Raw genomic sequence first — 15,279 nt, 5'->3', positions numbered from 1 at the left:
CAACAATTACACAGTACGAAAAACTATCATTTAAAAAAAAAAATTGTATAGTAAACAACTGAACTTTGTATTGAATTTCGTTCACTATTTTTATGTATGGTATTAATTTTCGTTATGTAATTCTGATTGTTGTTCATTTCTGCAGAGCATACTTGTATAAAATGAAACAAATAAGACAAATTAAAAGCCTGAAACAACATTTGTTCTTTTTATATCATTTTTTGTTAAAATAGGTTATGAAAGTTTACTTTAAAGGTGAAAATGACCAATAATACGACCAACGCACAATATTCGTCATTAACGATACATGTATACACAATCTTGTCTTTGCGAACACATATTCAATTTTTCCGAGTAATCGAGTACCCCGGAATACTCGATCGAACGATCGTCCGAGTACTCGAGAATTCATTTTACTACTCGTTGCCATCCCTACTTTTTAGTGATTTTATAGATTTACTGAGGTTGCCTTATTACTCGGCATTAATTTAATGTTTTGTTTTGGCCCCAAATTCTTAAGCATAACAAGCTCAAGTAGCTTATTTCATTAAGCCAAATTTATACTTCAATCTTTACTTGACTAAAAAAATTAGGTTGTCATTATTATCATTAAGATAATTTCTATAATGTTTCGAAAAACTCTTAAGGAATGTAAATATTATCAATTATATCAGAAAAAATATATGCGGTAGTGAGTATAGCTGAATCCAGTTGAGGGACTTAAGATGTTTTGTGAAATTGGTGCTTGGGATAAACTAACATATAGGCAGAATTTGATAATTTGATAGCTACTCTTTAATGCTTGTTACATTTTAGCATGTTAACTTTGTCATAGTTATTCAAGTGGTTGAGGTAGCAAAAGATTGCAGTTTGTTGGAATTATAAAAGGTGCTTGCCTCGATTGAAAGATATCCAATGAAATCATTTAAATATTGTTAAAAGTTATCTTAGGAAACTGCATTTTCATTAACTCAGTATCAGCCTTTAGAAGAAGACACACTGAGTTTTATCATGGTTTATCTTATATATTGTAGCTAAACCATAAGACTGAATTTGGCAGTGACATGCTATAGTTTGACCACGAACTTAACATGCTCTCCAGATTGGAGATGATAATTTCATTCTGTATCTTTTTTCCAGCTGAAAAGCCATGAGGTTATGAAATTTGTTGGAATCATGCTATTGTTCAGCCTTTAGGAACAGCTCCATGCTGTTAATATGGAGATGTTAATTACATTTCATATCTTGCTTTCCAGCTCCTTAGTCATGAGACTGAAAAGTTTGGTGGAGACATGCTATTGTCTGGCCAGGAACAACTACATGCCGTCAAGATGGAGATGGAGGGGTGGACCGACAACGCCCTCCAGATGTTTGGTCGTCACCGTTCAGTTGAGGGGGAAGCCCACCCGGACCAGAGGAACATGATGAACCTTAACGATGTATGTTTTGTGTGTTAATGTCATGTATTCTCTTGGTAGTTTAATGTGCTAATGTCATGTTTTATATGATTTCCGGTGGTTTCTGGAGATTTATCATAGATAAAAAAAATTCTTTTACTGCTCCAAACAGTGAAAATAACAAAATGATACTTGAAAACAATTTCTACGATGTCATTTCTGAGATATCGTTACATTCCCATATAATTTGGTGCGCTTTTCTTAAAACTATAATTAACTGTCATTTTACATCCTTCTTAGGCACATAATAATTAAAAAATTGTTTTCTTTCAGTTTAAGATTGCAATATATTTCACCGCATGAGAACCTAAAGTTAAATATAGCTTTCTGAGCTCACTCGGTGATTTATATTATGGTACAATATTACAATTACTCTATGTATTCTCACTATTACTTTTGTAAAGGTTTACTCTGTATTTACCTCCATTTATGGTTGATACAATGGTAGGTCTTTTTTCCATCACACCATTTTAATAAATATTATGCTTAGATACTTGGAAGTATATCTGATGTTCTTTGAATCATAAGTATTTGCACATAATAACATAGCAATATTTGATATTTTCCAGGAGGTGGACAAGCTACTGCATCAGTTCAATACAAGAATCACTGGGGAAAATGGTGAAACAACTTTGTGTTTTAATATATAATTATTGTCCAACATATCATAAACAAAACAAGTGTATTAATAGTGAAGTTGATATTATATTATATATTGTTTTTGTGGATTTCATGGGGTGGCTTATCAACGAATTCAAGATCCCGAAGAAATTTTGAACTTTTATTCTGAAATCATACTGTCTATGTATAGGGTATACATGATCACATTTTCGTTTATTTGTTGTTGTTTTCTCAAAAAAAATGAAAATCCACAAATTTAAGTACCCACGAAAATTTCCTTTTTTGAAAAACAAATTTCAAGCCCACTAATATGAATGATTTTTCAGTATGTAACACTATCCAATTAAAATCCCGACTATATAGTGCACATTTCACTGCAGGTGTTGCGACAAACGTGATCCACCTGATGAACGGTATGGAGACCTGGGACATGAAGATAACGTCGTGCCTCAACGGGACATTGCCCATACACGACACAGAGTGGGCAGGGCTGCTTCTCACCATGGAGGAGTGGCTGGCTGCCATCGAGGAGGCTGTCGAGTATGTTGGGGCAACACAGAGGGAGGACGAACGCATGGAAAACAGACCACACACCAGGTACACGGGTACACCCGCGGAAGCACAAGATCTGTTAGCACTTACTCTAATGTTGGGTTTCCTGACAATGGGTCTTTGTATCAACTTGTCTCACATAATATAAAAAATTCCAACACACTTTTATTGGGCCTTGTAAGTTTAAAGGTTTTTTTCTTTGCACACTATTTACAATTATTGTAACCAGTTGCACCATATAGGTTAAAGTCATATATAATCGGTCAAAATGTACTAAATTGTTTGTTGTTTTTAACCATAAGTGGGAAGGTTAAACAAACTCAGTTTAACATCTTTTTTTTTTCTCTTTCAAACTAATAATTGCCATGGTTAACATTAATAGGTTGTACCAAACTCTATTCTAAAACCACCATTACTTTGAGTGTTTCTTAAGTCTATGTGATACGTTGACATCTCTGTGTGCTAACCAACATGTGCCGTCCGTGCTAACCCCAACTGTCGCTTTCAGTGTCCATGACCGTCTCTAGGACTATCTCTGACCACTGTCTGTCTGTACGTAAGAAAACTAAAGTGATTTTTCGAATTTACCAAAAGTTCTCCTTAATTGGCAAGAACCTGCAGAAATATTTTGTTCAATCACCCACAACACAAATACTTTACGGTTGATACAAATATTGATATCATATTATGAAGTTAGTTGAAGTTCACTTATATGTATTTGTTTTTCATCAATTAAAAAAGCTATTGAGTTTCAACAGGACAAAATAACACTCCATTCCAATAAAACATGAACAAAGCACTGGTGTGTGGTTTGTATGGAATTAATAGCTCATAGTTTTACCATATATAGCATGCCACTATAGTGCTTATGGTTTCTTTTGAAATTTAAGTTTGTAGTTGCATTCATATTAGTGCATGCTTGATATTGCATGAAAACCATTTTTTTTATAGTGTATAATTTTCTTATGAATACATAATCTGTTATGTAAATTTTATTATTTCCTATTGTATAGAAATAGACCATTAAATGAGTCAATATATTGCAGAAGCTGAGTGTTTGCAGTTTAAACTGTATAATTGTAATCATAATATGGATCCATAAACATTGTACAGTCCTAAAGCATCTACATCTGTAGCATTCCTTCAAGTTCTTGCTGCTTTCAATAAAAAAGAATTTCCCCCAAATGTACGCATCCCACCTTAGACGATTCTGATACTTAGAAGATTCTGATAGTTTCCTGGATATTGTCTTAGTATAAAACCATAATTTTAGTCTCAAAAAACAATACATGCAGGTACATGTATTGAAGTCATTCCTATCAAATCCCATGTAGGTGTAGATAGGTAGATTAGAACAGTCATTCAGTTAATAAACTTAATTTTTAAAAACGGTTGATTTTAATTTTGAAAATTCCATCAAATTTAGATTTTTAAACTTTGCTTCTTTTCAATTTTCTCCAATGTAATTTCAATTATTATCCAATGTAAAATTTCTTTTGTAATTAACACCAGTCGATAATATTTCCTCTTATTATCAATGTTTGTTTTGCTAACTGCACGGTTTAACACACATACACTGGGTTTACACAGAAAATTTGACTTGACTTGGGTTCACAAAGACATCAACGCAAACATATCAAAAAGAGTGATAAAAAATTGCTACAGTTTGTTCCTTCATTTCATCACAAAATATCATCAATCTTCGAAAGACAATTTGGCCCTCCAATCAGTGAGCTTTAAAAGGCAATATCTTATGTGATTTCAGTTAAATGTATTTTGCAAACATCATTATAAGTTGCTTTTACGATTTACAGTTTGAACCAAACAAATCACACAGTAAAGCAAATGGAATATTTTTGGTGATAAAATAAGCTCATAGTTAACATAAGTGCAATCATGGTTACCATGGGTACCAGATCCTCCCAGTATGTGTGTGTTGCTAGTCACAGGCGTGTTGTGTGTCGGCACTCATGTTGTTGTTGTTGTTACGCCAGGTCACGGAATCACGGCTGGCCCCTAGGGTACGGTATTGCTAATGCATGAGATACACGTGCAGGCTCTTCCACTGTGTTCAGTTGTAACTATTAGTGTAACAGTCAAGCAATATTGAAATGCTTGACTCAATTTATCTTAAATTAGTTAAAACTATAAAAATAAAGAATTTTCAAACTACAAACTCCAAACCTCTCATTTTGAATATAAGATTTGGTTAGATTTTTTTACACCTCCATGTGGAAAAGCTTGCAAGTGGTAATGTTTGTTCAATTGCTAATAATAACAGTTTCAGTTTCAGTTCTACATTTTTTTCAAATGACATGATTGTTTAATTGTTGAATTTCATTACTTTTTTTTCATGCTTTATTTAACTTTGAATAATTATAATGAATGGATATGTTGCTTTGAATTGATTGCATGGCATACTTGGCATGTAATGATGCTGTTGGTCATTTCATTACAATTGCATGGTACAGTTGAAACCTCTTGGCTCGATATCCCAGGGACCCTCCAAAATGCTTTGAGCCTCTTGAATATTGAGCCAAGCTGGAATGCTTGAGTAAAAAAAAATCGGTCCTTAGCATCCGGTTCGAGCCAACAAGGACATCGAACCAAGTGATATTGAGCCAAATTGGTTTCGACTGTATTTCTGTTTTCTTTGAGAGTTTAAATAAAACATTTTTTTAAAACAATTTTTTTTAAAGAATAAGTTTCAAGTTTAAAGATTTAATTCATGATGTAAAAGTTTCAATTATTTAAGTTTTGATTGAATATTTTTAAAATAAAACAACTTCATGTTGATTAATGATTATTTTAATTCCCACTTTCTATAGGGTTGAGGTGAACGAGTGTGTGCGCCGCGTCCAGAAGTGGGTCACCACGGCAACCAACGCCATTGACAGCGAGGATGCTAAACTTGTGGAACAGGTGTGTTTTTTACAGCCTGTATTTTTCAAAAGCTATATGCAGGATGTTTCCTAATGATTTTAAAATTTGTTTTAAGTCATTACTCCAATTAATTATACATACATGTTTTTCTTTGAGATTTCTTTCTGTAAAAAGTTCAAGGCCAAACCTGAATTCATTACTACTTTCATTAAGTTGAATCACCATTTTGTTAGCTGTTTCGATCTCTATATTCCAAATAACTGGCACTGCTTTAAAGTTATAACCATTCTACCAAAAAAATCTTACAGTCTGATATGTCAGAAGGTGTTGTTATGTCTTGTGCCAGACTGGGAGGGAAGTATAAGGAGGCTTGAATAATGTTTGCCATAGTTAGTTGTTTAGATAAGTTCTTTCATTACCAAGGTGTCAGGCCTTCACTCCGAGATGATACAGTGGATGGTTCAAGTGCTGCTACGTCTGGCCCCGGACCGAGAAGGAAATTCCAAGGAAGCGGGAGAAATAGCTCTCCTGGCCAGCAAGACTCTGAATGAGCTACACGAGGGGGCCAAACGCTTGTTTGAACAGCTGCAGATGTTCTCCCTAAAAGTAGTACAGTAAGTCTGAGGAATCTTCTTCTACTGTTAATTTACATTATGTATACAAACAGTATCTCACCTATAATGGGCCAATTGTTCAGAACCTATGTTTACGTTGACAATGTTATTCATAGAAGGAGAGCTATTTTGTAACATGCTCACATATTTACATAAAATGTTATCACAAGTGTGTCCATTTTAGAAGTAAAGACTTGAAAGTTAACATTGATGGCATTAACATTGTTGTTAGCTTTAACAGGCATCTGAACAATCGGCCCTTTGTCTTAATACATGTATCTTGTTTATGACTGTCTTGACTTCTAACATTTTTAATTTTCTTTTAAATGGTATAGATTGAGTAATACATGTCTTGGTTGGTAGCTTAAATTTGATTTTCGTAACTTGTTTTTTTTTGTTTTGTTTTTTTACTCTGAACAAGTTATTAAAGTAGTGATTTAAAGCCACTTATTGCAATACACAGTACGGTAAGTGTATATTATTTTACGTAAGGGATAACCTGGTATTATGTTAAAATTACCTGCTTTTTCTTTCCCCAGGGAAGTGACAGCATATTTGGATAAAGAATTGATAAGATTGAATCAGAGTATAGTGTAGGAACTGTTAAAACATGTTTGTTTGTGTTATTGTTTTGTTTTAACAGAATTACATTCATTTTTGTTTATGTTTTGTGCAAGTTTACTTGTTTAAGCCCAGACCCATATCCTTCAAACAGAATAAAGCTTAGATTACTGTTTCTGTGTTTGTATAATTTATGTAATTTCCTCATTTTAAACAGTTATTTTAAGGATAATGTATGCCAGAAAAAAATAATATTTATACTATATTAATAAAACCTTTAGCTTTTCATTAAATTGCTACTAGTTGACCTCCTACGCAGTAATCTCCCTTGGTGACAGCAAAAATGCCGAGTTTTGAAATTTTAACCTTGAGCTTAATTATTTGTTTTGAAAATGTCATTCGAAAGAATGAACTCCAGATATTTCCCTCTTGATGTATATTATTTTTCATCCCCGTTCTATATACTCATATTTGTGAAATGTGTTACAAAAAATATACAAATATAAAGCAAGGAATTAACATAACATGCCGGTACAAATAAAAGGTGAATTTCCTGTTATTGAAATCTATGTTCTAGACCATATTTCTTCCGAAGAAACGTATGTATATTTTTTTATAATTTAGTTTTAACCAGAGGATTAGCTTGGGAAAACCCCCAGAATATCTATAATTCCGGGCTTAAACTATTGTAACAATATTATAATATTAATAACCATAATGTCCTTTAAGCATATGTACACCTAACATAAAAACAAATATTATCATTGAAATAATAACTATTTTTGGTTATCTGCATGCACGTTTTTCTTCTAATTTCATTGCGCCGACTTGATGCTATGCATCAACTTTTTTCTTGGTTATTTATGATGAACACTTTTTTTCAATATGGTAACTGGAATGGTAGTTTACAAACTGTTTGCATCAGATTCATGACACTGTTACTAACATTGCAAGCAATTAGGATGCTCACTAACCTGCATCATAGTTAAATGTAAAAAAGTAATTGGCTTTGACAATTATATGGCATAATTAATTACTGAGCTTCAATTATGTGTCCTTTATAATGGATGATCAGTTGCTGGGGATGTAGTGAACAATCCCAACAAAGCGTTTAATGGCTGCCTATTGCAGGTGTGGTATGGGTATTTTAGTGGTTATACTGTACCAATACTTTGCAGGTGTTGTTATAGTATCGTGATTTAGGACGCCTTACAACAACAGGACCATTGCCAGGTGTACTTAAATTAATAATACACATACTGTTGTTGTAATGGTTACACCTATCCCATATATTACAGGTGTTGTAACGGCATCGTGATGGAGAACACCCAACAGCGATGAGACCATTGCCAGTTGTACATAAAACAATAATGCTCATACTCTATAGTAGTTGTAATGGTTACACCAGTGTCATATATTACAGGTGTTGTAACGGCATCGTGATGGAGAACACTCAACAGCGACGAGACGAGATGGAGGAGAATGCAGACCATGAGCTCAAGGACCTCAACAGACTCAAGGTACACTTCCTGATTAAAGGGTTTTTTTTCCTCCATTGATTATAGAAATTATCTGTAACAAAATGCTGGACCTCATTATGCTCAGTTTTATTAACTGCTAATGTACAAATGAATATCTGATACATTTTATATTGATAACATTTGTTTAAAATTGTATGTAGATTATGATTAGAATATTATTTCATTTTGTCATTCAAATATCTAAATACTGAAGTGAATATATATTGCTATGCTGAGCAGGCACCTAATAAGAAAACTAATTAAGAGGCTGTACCCCCCCCCCCCCCCCTTCGGTATGTGCTATTCACGGGAGTTCTCGGTACTCAAGAGGATAGTACATGATACACATAAACTCTAAATTTGGCATTATTCAGTACTCTCAATTCATTATTGTTAAGAAAGATTTTGTGTGAACAATGAAAGAGAATTTGGTGAGCATTCCATTCAGCAACTTTTTTAAAATCCGCTTTTAGTCAAAAACATTAAAGATTAGTGTCAGCTGCTTTGTAGCTGTAAACATACCCTTCTGTGTATTTCAATGAAATGGTCTGCTTTATTTATGTCACATAATCGGAAAAAAGAACCCCTGGTGCATCTGTGCACATTTAATAGGACATTAACGGTATCTACCTCTGCAATTAAATGGTGTTTAAATACTAGCATAGGGAAAGAATGTTGAAAAATTCTCACACTAACTTTAAGTGTGCTCCTTGTAGTAAATTTGAGGGCCAAGTTTCTGTGCAGGCATGTGTGAATGTGTAGAGAACCTGTTTCTAACTTCAAAAAAGCAGAAGATATGTGATATGTGAAGTGATGAATTAAGCCCCACTCTTGCCACATTTTAACCGTTCTTATATGTCTATTTCAGCAAGAGTGCGAGGATTGGACCAAGACCGCCAAGATTCTGTGCGGGCACCTGATGTGTGAGCCGGTAGAAAGCCTGTTCCCGCCATCAAAGGTAGAGAAGGATAGCAAAGAGAAGAAACAGGTTTCTCTGCTCAGTGATGACTATGTGGACCAGGAAAAACTGGCCAAGCCTGAGGAAGCAGAGGTTAAACAGGTACAGGTGGATGTTAATACAGTGTTTTATGGGAGGACTAAGAGATTAAACAGGTACAGGTGGGTGTTAATACAGTGTTTTATGGGAGGACAGTTGAGAGTGTTGACAGTACATTTAAGTTGTTTGCATTGTAGTTGATCTTTTGAATACATTTTTTAGAAAAAAAATAATTTATTAACCTTCAATAACTAGATTAAATGTCTACCTACCTCACTCCTGCCCAAAATAAGCTTTTGCATCTATTTCACCTTTGATGAGCTGGTACTTTACAATTACATCATTAAAAGTAACATTTATCAATTCATTTTTTAGGCTGAGGCAACAGGAGAGGAAGCTCAGAAGCCCACGGAAGGTGAGGGTGAAGCCCAGGAGGTGGAGGAAGGAAAGCCCGAAGAGGAAAAACAGCCAGAGAAGAAACCAGAGTCTGGCAAGAGCACACAGACGCTTGAACAGGTAATGAGTCATGTAATACTTATCACATATCTCAACTGAACGGTTTACCATTAATTGTAGTTCTGATCTTAATAAGTCAATTTTAACGCTAATAATGTATTGTTTAATTTGAATACTTCTGCCGTATCCATGATTTTTTGCCAGATTCAGTTTGGTTTCCCATGTTTTGTTGTACACGCCTTCAAGGACTCTGTTGCATTCTGGTTCCATATGCGTTTGTGAATTATTTTTTTGCTGATCAAAAGATTACAAATTTTATTTATGTTTTGCCGTATTTGTCATGACCTTATGACTGATAGCAAATACATATAATGTAGAGAGTCAGGTATGTAGGACTTACATGGTAAAGGTTTAAACCCACATTATTACATGGCCTGTTTCAGAAGCCAGACAAGCTGGAGGTGATAGGTGGTGATGACAATACCCATGAACACGACCTTGAACAGCGGGCTTCACAGGTAGGGACGGTGAATTAATCTTACATTTATAATTTCTGAGAACAGACATGTCTTAAAAGCTGTCTTTTCTGTTGTCACATGCTTGCGTTTTGTATCATATAAGTAAATTGCAAATAATAATCAGCTTTAGAAACAAACATGGTAACTACCAGTCCTTAATATAAAGAAATTATTTCTTAATCGCTATAACAAAACGCATATTTACATTCTATCAAGCAAGTCTTAAACTATATCCCAGTTAATTTTCAGCCTCACCTAGCAGGTAAGTGTAGTTGGAGGAGAGCGACAGTTGGTATATTATACTATATAATATACTTTATTATACAGACTGGATTGAGCAGGGGATCTTTACCTATCTGCCTATTAAATTTCAGCCCCATTTAGCTGATGGCTTGCTAGGGATGGGACTGGTTGGTGAAAGTGGTCTTTACAGGGGGATACTAGTAGTTGGTTTATTATGATAACAGTCTCTATGATCTTTGCTCCGTTGATTTCAGCCCTTCCTTGCTGACGGTGGCATGCCAGGGGCGGGGCTAGTCGCTGCAGGGGGACCCAACACTGCCAAAGCTTTCGAAGCTCTTGCTGCTGTGGATGCTCTACAGAAACGTCTCTTGTATGTATCATACACAATACAGGTTCCGAAACACTACATGTACTTTTAGCTTCCGGTACCAGTTATAATTGCCGTTAAAGGTGTTTACAAAATCTCTCTTTCCACATGCCCTAGTAGGCTCTTTTACTATAATATACACTTTTTTCGTTATTTTTAGCTCGACTTTTTGAAAAATAAGGAGAGCTATCCTACTCACCCGCGCGACGGCACCGGCGTAACAACTTATGTAAAAGTTTGCGTACCACCTCAAATATTTTCAAAGTCCATTGACATCTGGCTTTGAAACTTTGCACGCTTCTTCACCATCATGCCCCCAACTAGTACACAGGAGGTGGTAACTCTACCAAGAATTTGACAAAATTATGCCCCTTTTTCTACTTAGAATTTACGTTAAAGTTTGCGTACCACCTCAAATAATTTCAAAGTCCATTGACATATGGCTTTGAAACTTTGCACACTTGTTCACCATCATACCCCCAACCTGTACACAGGAGGAGGTAACTCTATCAAGCATTTTGACAAAATTATGCCCCTTTTTCTAGTTATAATATACGTTAAAGTTTGCGTACCACCTCAAATATTTTCCAATTCAATTTATGTAAATATCTCAGCACATCATGTATTGCATTGAAATCTAATCTAACAGTGATCCATGCATGTTTCGCCAAAACTTTTCAATCCATACACCGAAAAGCGGCGGAATAGTCGAACTCGCTGTCTCTGTGACAGCTCTTGTGTAGTAATGTCAGTATTGTTCACCTTGCACGAATCTACTCAAACCATTATAACATACTTGTTCCCGGAATAATATCCATAAGACACATTACACTTGTACAATGTACACATATCTTAATGAAATAGCATACAAAAAGAAGTCCATACATATACATACCATACAAGTAGCGTTTCTCAACCTCGTTGATATCTCATATCTCATATTTGTTATGCCATTTTCATGAATGATTTTTATGCATCTGTTTTTTCTATAAAAAAAATACATTTGATCTGTATTTAGAATCTTACTCTCAGTTTTTAATACAGGTACTGTGTATACTATTATTTTACTGTTTTAGATGTTGACATACACTTGTATACAGAATGTTATCAAAACTGAGAGAGTACATGTTTGACCTTGTATACAGAATGTAATGCAAGGTAATTATCAAAACTGAGAGAGTACATGTTTGACCTGTTTCCAGGGAGACGGAGGAGCGAGCCCAGACTGCTGAGGAGAAAGCTGATAACTCCGAGGCTGAGCTCAATGTTTGCCTAGAGAAAATAAGGGAAATGGCCAAGAAGATCGCTGAGCTGGAGAAGACAGAGACTGCCAAGGATGGTGAGAAATCAGAGAAAGATGGGAAACCAATCACTCCTAAGACGCCCAAAACACCGACCCGTCCTGCTTCCAAGGAGGGCTCTGATGTGAAGGAAGATAAGAAGCGACCCGAGTCTCAGACGTCCAAGAGTTCTAAGGGGTCTAAAGGAGGAAAGAAGAAATAAAGAATGATTAACATCTACTATTTTAAATGTGTGAAATAATGTCACTGTGATGTTGATATTAATGATAATGCGAACAACATTATTGAGTATGTTTTTGAAGAATGTCATTGGGGACTTGCAGTCAGTCTTACACATTGAAAAAGACAACTTGACACAATTAGTTTTATTTAAGACTTTAAGTTACCTTATGCACTTCTCTAAAGTTTGAAGCTCTGCCAGCTTTGTACTGATTTCTACTTGAACAGTTCATTTTAAGGTAACACTCATTACAGTAATGTAGTACTGGACTTTGATATTTGCTAGTGAACATTCACATTACGTGTGTAGGTAAATCACTGTTTGTTTCATTCGCTTGCCTTTAGTACTGTCACATTGTACTATTGTTTTTATTTTGTTTTTAACAATATGAGTACATTCAAAATTTTATTTCTAAAGGTTGGCTTAATATAGATTTATCATGAATGAAAGCGGATGACTTATTAGAAAGCTGTAATTTCAGGGTAGTTTTCGTTCCTATGTAAGATGAAGTAAATTTATATATCGAAATTGCATACAACACATATTTGTGTAACAGTTAAGGAATACTATGTTATAGTTTATTGCTGTAAGTTATCATTATATCTTTATGTGTGTTTTAACCTATTATCTATATGTGTGAGCAGTATTTATACAAGTAAACAGAGTACTTAATAACTGAGCATAATTTAAGGTATAACATGTATACTATAATAACATATTTATATGGTTTTATTTGTTTCTTATCGTTTTACTGTTTTAAACAATTTTATATCTATAGCAGTTTACCTGTTGAACTGCTGATCAGAAAATATGCTGTATGAAATCTGTGATACATTTATTGCACTGTTTATGATCCCAATAAATAATGAATCCAAAAATACATGTAAGTTGTATTTTTTCTTGACCATTTTATAATATATATGTTGTTCAATGAATTATAATTTAAACAAGAGGCCCATGAGTGTGTATGCTCTACTGGCATGGCTCTTGTGGTCATTTTCAATCCAGAGCATGTATGTATGGACAACAAACATATAGTTCACGTTTTGTGTTTGGGTTAGCTGAAAACGTTGCACGTTCAACATCTGAGGACAGAATGTGTTGTAAGCAGATTAGTTGCATTAACTATTTTAATATGTGCCAAGTAATGCTCATCTGGGGAAAAAAACATTTGTTTACAAAACAGTACACATGGTCCAAATTTCATTTTTGTTTCTTTAAAAATTAAAAAGTTGGTCAAAAGGTCAAAGTTAAAGGTCATCAGATGACAACATTGATGCTCGTTTGCAAAACTGTACACATGGTCCAAATTTCATTGCTGTAGCTTTAAAAATAAAAAGTAGGTCAAAACGGGTGGATCCAGCATTGGCCCCAGGGGCATAATTTCAACTGTTTTGCTAGACGGTCATCATATGATGCTCCACAACATATCAAAGGTATGAGCCTTGTGGTTTGAAACAAGAAGATTTTGAAAATATTTCTTAAATAAGTCTCGAGGGAACTTGTGACCCCCAGGGCAGGGCCATTTTTGACCCCAGAGGCATAATTTTAACAACCATGATAGCGGACCACTAAATTATGCCTTATTCAAAATAGCAAGGGTCTGCATAGCTGTTTCAGACAAAAAGATTTTCAAACATTTCCCAATTTAAGTATACCAAACCTGTGAACCTGAGGGCCAGTAATGACCCCAGGGGCATAATTTGAACAAACATTCACAAGCAATTGTGTCAAGATGGATGCGCGAAACACAAACAAATTTCAAACATTTCCCAATTTAAGTACACCAAAACTGGAACCCGGGGGCGTGGCCAGTAATGACCCCAGGGGCATAATTTGAACAAACATTCACAAGCAATTGTGTTGAGATGGATGCGCGAACGACAGACACTTCTGGTCTTTGGCCAATAGAGCTAAAAATGGCCTTTGGCCAATAGAGCTAAAAATCAACCACCCCCTTTAAACTGTAATTTTGATATCTTTCAACAAGGGCAAGGGAAAGTACAACACAAAACCAACTGCACAACCAAAAAACAAGTTGTCTCTCTTTAATCCTAGACTTAACTTTACATGTAGACTTGGCTAAAAATAGACTTGGCTAAAAATAGCATTTTTTTATACTTTCAAGGGCCATAATCAAGGCATGCATGGTTTTCGAAAGGAACCTAGCTCTGATGGATATCTAAATTCTGTACAATTTTCATCGAGATACAATCAAAACTGAAGACTGTATCGTGTTCACAAACAATTGTTTACAGACGCACTGACGCACAAACGCACATACGACGTACACATTACCATCGCATAAGCTCTTCTGGCCTTTGGCCAGTAGAGCTAAAAATTGTAAATATCAAATAATAACTAAAGCAAAAGTCAAATTATCAAAATAATTTCAGTTGGTGCAACGAAGATGCAGATAAAAATTGGCACTGCGAAGTTTGTAGAGGTGCTAAGTTGGACAACGCCTACGCACGTGGACATGACCAACCAGCAAAAACAACCAATCATCAGAGACATGGCTTGTGTAAGTATTTATTAAAACAATAGAAGCATTGCTTAGTCCGCAGATAAATCAATTCAAAGTGGTATTGATTTTAAGGTGTCTGGCTTAATATATTTTAAAACATGTTGTAATATATGCCCAAATTATTTTAAATGTCAGCTGAAAATGATGAGATACTGTGAAATATTTTGTGTATTTTCAGCAAATCAGCACAAGGCCGCCTTGGAAAAGACAGTTCTGAGTTCCCAGGAACCCATGAAGAAAATTGTACTGGCCAAACTGTCCAAGGATGACGAGCTTGGGGTCAAGCTCCTTAAGACTGCCTACCACCTGGCCAAGCGGGAGCTCCCCAAGGTGGAATTTCAGTACCACCTCCAGCTTGCCAGGGCCATAGGTGCTGATCTCGGCTGACCTTGAGACCTACATTGTGTAGACTGATCAAGTGTATAGTGCTTCTTGTTTTGAG

At 35.1% G+C, this 15,279-nt stretch overlaps 2 protein-coding genes across 6 annotated transcripts in view; both read left to right on the top strand.

The window, feature by feature from the left end:
* Positions 1-13,190, top strand: part of LOC128223964 (axonemal dynein light chain domain-containing protein 1-like) — a 28,070-nt gene extending 14,880 nt beyond the window's left edge. Inside the window, exons 15-26 of one of the 5 annotated variants that reach the window (XM_052933506.1) lie at positions 1,257-1,439; positions 2,027-2,078; positions 2,459-2,618; positions 4,625-4,651; positions 5,459-5,552; positions 5,937-6,127; positions 8,112-8,208; positions 9,077-9,274; positions 9,581-9,721; positions 10,105-10,179; positions 10,677-10,792; positions 11,992-13,190. In XM_052933506.1, the coding sequence (XP_052789466.1) occupies positions 1,257-1,439; positions 2,027-2,078; positions 2,459-2,618; positions 4,625-4,651; positions 5,459-5,552; positions 5,937-6,127; positions 8,112-8,208; positions 9,077-9,274; positions 9,581-9,721; positions 10,105-10,179; positions 10,677-10,792; positions 11,992-12,292 (1,635 nt within the window). In that variant the 3' untranslated portion in view covers positions 12,293-13,190. Of the gene's footprint in view, positions 1-1,256; positions 1,440-2,026; positions 2,079-2,458; positions 2,676-4,624; positions 4,652-5,458; positions 5,553-5,936; positions 6,128-8,111; positions 8,209-9,076; positions 9,275-9,580; positions 9,722-10,104; positions 10,180-10,676; positions 10,793-11,991 lie in introns of all 5 variants that reach the window. The other 4 variants (XM_052933504.1, XM_052933503.1, XM_052933507.1 and 1 more) reach the window with 4 other exon arrangements.
* Positions 12,815-15,279, top strand: LOC128223486 (uncharacterized). The gene is made up of 3 exons (XM_052932766.1): positions 12,815-12,819; positions 14,707-14,834; positions 15,016-15,279. The coding sequence occupies exons 1-3, from the start codon at positions 12,815-12,817 to the stop codon at positions 15,222-15,224; spliced, it is 342 nt and encodes a 113-aa protein (XP_052788726.1). The 3' UTR covers positions 15,225-15,279.

This window comes from Mya arenaria, chromosome 17, assembly GCF_026914265.1.
Source record: "Mya arenaria isolate MELC-2E11 chromosome 17, ASM2691426v1".
Classification (NCBI taxonomy): domain Eukaryota; kingdom Metazoa; phylum Mollusca; class Bivalvia; order Myida; family Myidae; genus Mya; species Mya arenaria.
Note: the sequence above shows the minus strand (reverse complement) of the source record. Positions and strands in the feature narration are given on the sequence as shown.